The sequence below is a fragment of the Symphodus melops genome (assembly GCF_947650265.1).
Source record: "Symphodus melops genome assembly, chromosome: 15".
Taxonomy (NCBI): Eukaryota; Metazoa; Chordata; class Actinopteri; order Labriformes; family Labridae; genus Symphodus; species Symphodus melops.
Window position 1 is genome coordinate 365765 of NC_136705.1, and position 9331 is coordinate 375095.

General features: G+C 46.7%; 2 protein-coding genes across 4 annotated transcripts in view; both read left to right on the forward strand.

Annotated features, from left to right (window-relative positions):
• dntt (deoxynucleotidyltransferase, terminal) overlaps window positions 1-7386 on the forward strand; it is a 121175-nt gene extending 113789 nt beyond the window's left edge. For all 3 annotated transcript variants that reach the window (XM_079363349.1, XM_079363346.1, XM_079363347.1), the window contains exon 11: window positions 7165-7386. In XM_079363349.1, the coding sequence (XP_079219475.1) occupies window positions 7165-7290 (126 nt within the window). In that variant the 3' untranslated portion in view covers window positions 7291-7386. The remainder of the gene's footprint in view (window positions 1-7164) is intronic.
• On the forward strand, window positions 7351-8283 carry hs3st1l1 (heparan sulfate (glucosamine) 3-O-sulfotransferase 1-like1; the record flags this gene model as incomplete). The annotated part of the gene is made up of 1 exon (XM_079362309.1): window positions 7351-8283. The coding sequence occupies one exon, from the start codon at window positions 7351-7353 to the stop codon at window positions 8281-8283; it is 933 nt and encodes a 310-aa protein (XP_079218435.1).
• Between the last annotated feature and the right edge of the window lie 1048 nt (window positions 8284-9331).

Below are 9331 nucleotides of genomic sequence, written 5' to 3' on the forward strand. Positions count from 1 at the left end.
AAGTTGGTGCATTTGTTTTTGATTAAGTCGGCATTTCAGAGCGTTCCCTCCGCGCTGAACTGTAGAGCGATTACTAAACACGGGGAAGATCAGACTCATTGTGATAACAAGAGGAGGTTTGATGGGAAAGGCTGGATAAGAAGTGCAGCAGCAGTGAATCAGTTTTATCTGAGCGCCTGCGATGAGGAGGCTGCACACGTGGGGAGATCAGGACGCGATGGGAAGCAGAGGTGCTTTATCAGAAGTGGCAGGCTGAATGAGGATCATCAGGCCTCTCTCTGATTGAATTCCTTCTCATAGTCTGTTGTTGTTACTGAACGGCCACTGAGCACTTCCCCGTGTGAGTCAGCTGCCCTGGGATTGGTTGCCTCCACTCATCCAAAGGTGATGAGAGCCGCTTGGTATCAGAGAAAACGCCTCCTGGGGATCCAGACACAGGCAACTGATGCTTGAAATAAATCTGAGAGCATTGACACATGTCAGAGCTGAAGCAGAAGAAGACTCATTCAGAGTGTTCAGCTGGTCACCAGAGAGTGCTGGAGCAGTGTCACTGTGTTTAGACTGCACGAGTAAAGCCAGGGGAATATGACAGTGTGTGGCGCAGTGCAGCACTGTATGTTCTACAACAAGCAGCAGGCGGATCCTCAGCATCACGCCGAGGTGTAACATCATGCGGTCGTAGTTTATAATGCAAACTTTAACGCCTCATGTTGGGAACCGCAGCTCTTGTATATCCGAGGAATAATTCCCGACAACACGTAGTGAGGGGACGTGACTGTGACCATTTCGAGTGGAGCAGGACGGAGGGTCAATGCAAAGACAGCAAAGACATTCCTGTCTGTGGAGCGTCTTATTGAAAGGGAACAGCAGAGAGGATCTGATGTGAGTCACAGAAGCATTCCTGAAACTTCCAAACCTTTTGGATATGAGAGGAGAGCTGCAGGCTCCAGAGGGTGAGCCCCCCTGATATCATGTAAACTCATGTGTGTGGTCGTTTGTTGATACATATCCGTCATGCAGATTTTGTTAATGTAGCATCAACATGCATTTGTTGGAGCAGTGTGGCTCCAGTTCTTCTTGTGCACAGATGGCTGTGGGCTGACAAATTGCTAATTGGAGAATTTAGTTGCACACTGAAGCGTTCTGCAGTTTAATAAAAAAGAGCTGAAGGATTTCTATAGAGTGAGGGCTGTAAGGGGACGTATAGGAGTTCACTGTGTGTGTGTGTGTGTGTGTGTGTGTGTGTGAAGCAGATCACTTCCTGTCCCTAATGACTGACATGTGGTGAGGATTAGCTCATCGTCTTACTCGCAGTTTCTCCTCACAAGGACGAGTGAGGCCTTCTCCCATTCGTTTTCATTCTGTTTGTTCCAGAAGAGGAAGAAATATAAATATAAATCCTGAGCGATTAAAACCTTTAACTGAACATGGTGGTGATTATGGCTCCGAGCCTTCAGTCAGAGAATACAATAGAAAGCTTTATTGTCATTATACAACTTGTACAACGAGATGACTTGGCTTCACCTTAAAGCTAAAAACAACAACAACAGAAGCGTCCGGGTCAGGAAGAAAAGAGAGTGACCCTGGTTAAGGGAAGGAGGGATATGTGTGGTAGGACTCATCACAGTTTACAGCATAATACATTTAAATGGATAAACAGACATCAGATTTCTTCTTGCACAGTAGAGAGATCAGGTCTGTAGCAGGGTGTCAAATATAAATAGTGCATTATATGAGACGTGATCATGGAGGGGTATAAACTAAAATATCACTATTTACACTGTAAGAGATGTAAGTTTAGCAGTATATAAGATATATAAATATAAATATCACAGTTTCATCTGTTAGTTTAAAGTCAACAGGTCAGTGTGATCCTCTCACACAGCAGGTCTTATATTAATGAACCAGCATCAACACTAAAGACAGAGCGGTAAATAAAGGAACATTAGTGACTGACTCGTCCAGCACGTCACGCTCATGCACTCACATTTACTTTATTACTTTAGTCACAGAGAACAGAGCAGCAGCAGGTCACACACTGATGTATATAACACAGGTTTAGTCAACGTCAGATATTAAAGAGTGTAATATCCATCTGAGTGTTAAACAAACCTTCTCAAACTGAAAGCCTGAGATGTCTCTCTCCTCACCGTTGCTCTGGTCTTTGGGGGATTGCAGGCGGTTGCAGGAGCTCTTTGAGCCTTTTTCAGCAGAGAGTCGTTCTCTCTTCTCAGTCGGGGGTTAAACGCCGTGCTAACGGGGCAGCAGGCTCAAGGGCACCTTGGGTTATACTTTTGTATGGACGGGAGATCACTGCTCTCTCTCTCTCTCTCTCAGCCTGGAGGACTGCAGGGCTCAAGGTGTGCAGCGTGTTTTCTTCCTGATATTGATTGACACCGTGTCTCTTCTGGAGAAACCCCCCCGGATATTAACCATGATCATTTCTTCATGCTGCGCTCTTAAAGAAGGTAAGGCGAGATCAAGTCCTGCGAGTGGAACTGAAACCTCCAGTTGTTGAAACAGAAATTAATAAATTGAGCAAGTGTGAACCAAAAGGCATTAATAATGTAAAAGCAGTGGCGTACGTAGGAGTACAATCTGAGAGTTACAGCCGGATGTGTGTGGGAGGGAAAGATACTGGTTGCAGGTTTTTGAGGGCTGGTTGGAGAGAAGGAGGAGAGGAGGTGAGAGAGGGTTTTGGTTTGTTTGGGAGGAGGGCGAAGGGTTGCAGCATCTTAACAAAAGATCACCGAACAACGCTGCGAGCCACGAGAGGCGGAGGAACAGTGCACAGAGGGAAAGTTTAGATATGCTTATTATTGCTTTTAACGGACTGCAGCTTTCTTAAGTTTCTGTGGATCTAAAGTCAGACTGTAAAGAAGATGAGGAATGCTAAACCTCTGCACACTCTGTGAATAGATGAAAACATTTCCTCTGCTTTAAAATGTGTGATCACAAAACATCTCTTACAATCCCACTTTTGACGTCCTCTCTTGAAATCACTTACCTTAATGGCACCGCTGTAATCAAGCCTGATCACAGTGATAATTATTTTGTACTTATGTCTCTAATGAGCGTCCATTAAAAAAACAAATCCATCCGGTTTGATACTCATTAATAACAGGAGGCCTGCTGAATATGAATGAGCATGCTTCTCTGAATGCATGGAGGTGGCTGCTTGGGTTAATTAGTGGGAACCTGGTTTCCTGTAGCACCTGTGGAGCCCTTGTCACTGCCTGCTGGGATATAATGAAGAGTGTGGAGCTGCTCAAACGGCACACTGCACCCGCTGCAGGAGAAGTGTGAACGCATGGATCATGTTCAGGAAGCTCTCAGTTTCATCTCCACTGAGTCATGATCAGGGTCAGCGTGAGGTCAGAGCAGCCCCGTGTCTGATGACAGACACATTTTTATCACTGAGGAAAATCCCAGAGATTAGGCATTAAAATGTCCACTCATGATAATCTGTGAAACTGATGTCTGTGCTGGCTGCTACTGATGAATCCCTCCTTAACCCCGATGACGTCCACGAGAGCTGCAGAATATATCAGGTAGCTCATGTGAGTGTTTAGATCTTCACAGGCCAGACTGAAGGTATGCACTGATTAGCATGATAGCATGATAGCATGAGGTCAGAGGTGTAACTACTGAAGGCTAAAAAGGGATTTAAAGACTCCTGCCTGTAGCTGCATCAGTCCACAGCCAATCAGAAACCTCCAGTGTTCAAAAATAAAGCCAGATGTGAAAAACTGCAGTTCCTCGAATGTCCACTTGAGGCTGGCACCACATTGTCCTGCAGGTCTTTATAAAAACTGTCCAAAGCAGAAATGTTTTCTGCTGGGTGTAAAAAGAATATTTTGTCTGATTAGTTTAACGTTGGACTTTTTGAACGGCTCAATCTGAGTCATGTGACAGAGAAGAGTTACGTCTGTCACTTCAGCTGAAGAGTCGGAGGACTGGAGTCAGTGTTGAAGTCAAATAAAGACGGCCCCTTTAGGAAACCAGGCTTTAAACCTTGAAGACTTTTTAGTAAGGTCCAGGTTTTCTTAAAATATCCATCCATCCATTATTTAAAGCAGTCACCAGCAGCTGACATGAGGAGACGAGCAGACACTGTGCAGCTCCATGTTTTAGTCTCTGTGCTTTAGTTCATATGAACTGATGTCTGCTGCTGTCCTAAACTCTCAAAATGAAGTAAAAGTTGTTCTGTGATTGTCACAGCTGCTTTATTCAACAGACTGTCAGTGCGAGTGTTGTCTCCCCCCACCTTCACGCTCACACCTGCAGACCATGAGACGCTTCACCTCCACACTCCCTGAGGTGAAACGCACTGAAGCCAAACATGCAAACTCTGTAAGCAAAAAGAGAGAGCTCTGAGGAAGCACGGGCACACTTTACTTATTGCAGTGAGGTCATGGGTTGCTGTGCTGCTTCCACCTGCTCCACGTTACGCCGGCTAAATAGTCTCAGTGAAAGTTTCAAATACTGGAGGAGCGCTTGGCTGCCTGCAGAGCAAAGAGCAGGAAAGATATGCATGAAGTGCTGAATAAAGCCACCGGGCCCAGTGGAATGAAGCAGTGGCTCCTTCCAGGTGGTGATGTGGGGGGGGGGGGGGGCAGAAAGCTTGTCTGGCTGTCTGGCTGTCTGGCTGTTAGCATTGGACTTGGCAGCTCTCTGCCAGGGAGACGCTGACAGGCAGGCTCGCCTGTCACAGCACATAAGTGCCTTCCTGCAGAACCCTGAGCCCTGTAGGGCAGGTCAGCTCTCCTGTGTTCAGCTCCCTGCCTCAGCCTCTCACCCGCTCCACAGGTTGGACAGTGAAGCAGGGGGCGCGTGTCACAGCCTTTATACGCCTGAGAGACTCTGAAAGGTGAGAGAAAGGCCAGCGGTGACAGCGCTGCACACAATGTGTTGTGGTAGACCTTAACGTGTTTTAATTAAAGCAGAACATGTGCTGGAGATATTTCCGCTTGCAGAGACTTCAAACTCAAAGCTGGTCTTTTACAAACTGATGATCATCTTCAGACCTGTTGGTCCACGATCCTTCCCCCGGAGGTCTGCAGCTGTTACCATGATGACACTGTTTGTTGTGTTTGTTGAAGCCGCCCTCGCTTGCTCCATGAAGCGAGGAAGCTTCGTCATGTCTGGACTCATTATTATCTTGAAGAAATGTCCCCTCAAAGCTGATCAAGTTCATGTGCAAACAACAAGAGAGTGCAGCTGTGTGCAGATGAACAGATATCAGAACCTTATCTATCCTTTTTACAGTTGACCTTGAATTAATCAGTAGTTACTGACCTGACTTCTAAACCTTCTTTATCAACACAACAAAACAGACGTTCATTTCATTAAACAAAAGCTCAGTCATCACATCTGATCCAAACTCGACCTTGTTTTTAGTTCTTGGAACAAGGACAACTGAACTTTGAAATATGATATAAACTCCTCTCCTCCATCTTCCTCTAACATGTCTGTCTCCAAACCCCCCAATGATGAAAGGTCCATCCTCTCCGTCTTCTGTCTGCTCCGTTTGGAGATGTTCCCTTCATGACATCACAAAGGGCAGTAGCCCCTCCCCCAGGTGGGTGACACTCCCACAGCTAGGTGTTTGTTCTGCCCTCTGAGTCTGCCTTCTCACCGTAAACAATAGGACATGGAGCCAGAAAGCAGCGAGTACACCCGAGCCCTTCCAGAGAGGGGGCGTGGTCAGACACAGCTCATTTACATATTTAAAGCTACAGACACAGAAACAGCCTGTTCTGAGCAGGGCTGAAATAGAGGGGTTTATAGACATGATCAAATACAGGATCAGAGTGGATTTACAACAACACACTTCACACACATGATGAAGAGGAGCGAGGACACTGATTTCACCTGAAGGCATCCAGTAGTAGGACACAAGACATTAGTTACAAAGAAGAATAAAGAAGTTACAGATTAAACCTGTGCAATTAAAAACAGGCTGGTACTGATATTAATGATATTATTAAGGACATGTAGGAGGAGGAGCAGATACTGACTGTGTCTGTTTTGGGACTTGGTCTAAAAAAGTTAAGATGATATTTATGTGTTCTCAGGATATTCTGACTGAAAGACTTCTTGGAAAAATAAAGCCTCCTTGCTGCAATAAAAAGAAATATGAATCATTTACAACCCCCCCCCCCCCCACATCCTTTTTAAACCCCCAAAGATAATAACAGTGGCTGCCACCTACATAAAGTGACTCAGGGATTCTAGAGAGTTCCTCTGCACGCAAAAATCCCCAAATGTTAATTAAATACGACAGAAGAAGAGACACTTTGAAAACACATCTGTGTTTATTTATAACCCAAAGTTAAAGTGATAAATAACATGTGCTGAACAAAGTCTCTCTCCTGGTGTGTGTGTGTGTGTGTGTGTGTGTGTGTGAGTGTGACCTTTGCTGTTGAAGCTAATGTTTGCATAGCCCGGCCCTGTTGTTTTGACTAGCAGCTCGCTCGCCTCATTTTCCCCGTGAAGACTTTTTAAAATTCATTCCTTGACATTTTACAAAACTCTCCTGCAACATGCGAGCAGACCAGCAGCTTCCTCAAGTGAAGGCAACAAACGAGCTTTTAAGCAAACAAACGTTCAAGAAGTTACAAAAGATGAGGCAGAAAATGTGGATCTTTCCCGAGCTGTTCGAGGTTTCTGAAGCCGTCCTGTAAGTCCCGTCTAATCCGTCTCCTCGTGTTTGCTGCTTTCCATCGCACTCGTATTGATCGGGCGGCTCATATCGGAAATCAAAGTCACCTCGATGTGGGAACTCTTCCTGTAATAAATGTCTCTGTATACGTCTCAGACTGCCTTGATGTGTGTGTGTGTGTGTGTGTGTGTGTACCTCTGCCCTGTCTGCTGGCCTTCACATACATTTACATATCTCACATTTTCTAACAGGCTGCCTTCCTAAATGCCTTTGAGTCGACTGAATTGAAAGTGAGTGTCTGGAGTGAGCAGATGATGAAAAGAGACAGGAAGAAGGATGAATTGAGATGATACACTCACACAGACACAGATTGTATTCATGGCTGGATTACTTTTTCAGGGGAAGGAGGAAAGTGCCGTTTCAGGATAATGTCCTCATTCATTCTGCTTTATATTCCTGAAATCTAAACGCCTTTCTTTTCTTCCTCTTTGTTCTTTCAGATGTGCCGTGGACAGCCGATGATTTCTCCTCCTCCTCCAGGTGAAACCCAATGGCCGACAAAGACTGCACTTCCCTGCGCCCTTGTTACCCCTGAGCTCTCAAAGGCAGATCTCATCCACAGCTAAAAGACTGCGTACCTTTCCCTCTTTTGTCTCCTGACCAATCACGGCTCTTCACTCCTCACCATGGCCCGTCTGCTGGCGTCTGCCTTTCTTCTGGTTCTCCAGACGTACGCTGCCCCGCCTGAGCTCGTCCAGGCAGGATTTGATATGTCACTTGACCTGGATTCTGGACTGCCAGCTAATTTCTCTGGAGTTTTGCCCTCATCTCCCCCCCCTGGGACGAGTAAAAGAGCCCCGCACAGTATCATCATCGGGGTACGCAAGGGGGGAACTCGAGCGCTGTTGGAGATGCTGGACATCCACCCTGAGGTCGCTGCTGCTGCCACCGAGGTGCACTTCTTCGACTGGGATGAGAACTATGCCAAAGGCTTTGAGTGGTACCGTGAGCTGATGCCCTACTCGTACCCTCACCAGATCACGGTGGAAAAAACTCCCGGTTACTTCACGTCAGCCCTCGCACCAGAACGCATCTGCGCCATGAACTCGTCCATAAAGCTGCTGCTGATCCTGCGAGACCCGGCAGAGCGCGTCATATCTGACTACACCCAGGTGTACTTCAACCGCCTCGAGAACCACAAGCCTGTGCAAGCCATTGAGAACCTGCTGGTGCGCAATGGAGCCTTAAATATCAGGTACAAGGCCATCCAGAGGAGCCTGTACGATGTCCACATGCAGAACTGGCTGCGTCACTTCCCCCTGGAACAGATACACATAGTAGACGGGGACGCTCTGATTCGGGACCCGTTGCCGGAGCTTCAGAAGGTGGAGCGCTTCCTCAACCTGCCTCCTAGGATAGTATCCTCCAACTTCTACTTCAACCAGACCAAGGGGTTTTACTGTATCCGCAGTGACGGGAGAGAGCGCTGTCTGCACGAGTCCAAAGGGCGCCCGCACCCTGCTGTGAACAGCACCGTCCTCCAGCAGCTCCGCTCCTACCTGCAGGAGCACAACCGGACCTTCTTCAGGCTGGTGAGGCGCACCTTCCACTGGCAATAAATCCCCCAATCACAGAGCAGACTGAATGGAGCCGCTGCCTTGTCTGTGACCAGGACAAAAAGGGGGATGAAGCACTTTACAAAACAAACTCTTACAAACCCTCTTTGTATAGCCTCTTATTAACTACTGTTGTGAGCTCTGGTTTCAGCAGAGCCGTTCTATAATCAAATGATCAACTGTAACTAGGGGCGTAAGATTAACTGGAGGAGTCTCCGAGCTTAACAAGTCACTCTATCTCTGCTGGTTGAAGTGATCGAACCGCAGCAGAAACACATCTGTGAAACGGAGGAACTGTTTTTCTTCTCTCTTGTTTGATATTCTCGTACTTGATAATAAATGGTTCTGCTTTCAAATGTAGCCGACGAGCTGCATGTTTCCGTCTCTCTGCGTACATTCAGGCCATCAAACGCTCCCTGAGCCCACTAACCTGAGTTATTTAGAGTGTGTGTAGGTAGGCAGAGGCATTTGAATAAGCCTTTGATTTGCTAAGGTGGAAGGTAGACATTAATGCAAGGAAATGGGAACCCTGCAGCAGCGCTTTAGTAGTACAGGAATCACTAATGGCTTTGGACATTGAATGTAGCCTGTGCCTGCAGCTAAACCAGTCACATCTCCACAGTCAGCAGGCTCAACTCCAGGGAGCTGCTGCTGCATGCTGATGCTTTTCTCTGCAGCTATTTGTCCAGGTGTTAAATATAGTCATTAAATCATCTGCTGCACAACATCACAAACGCTACTGTAAACGTTTCTCTCCACATTATCTCTCTCCTGAATCACTGTTGGCATGCACTTTTTCCCCCAGAAACATCGTGTCGTCTCCACACATCAGACAGACACGGGTCATGTTTCTTTCATTGATTAGGCTTTAAACAGCAGCCAAAGCTACAGCTCCACTGGGAGGGGATATTCATGTGAGCTGCTCGCTCTGTCTGCTGGAATAAGCACTATAACTCTCCTGAGGCAAGTAGTCATTGATGCTACATTGGATCTATATCCAGAACAGAACCAGGGAGGGGGAGCATAGCTGTAGGCTACACAGAATTATGCA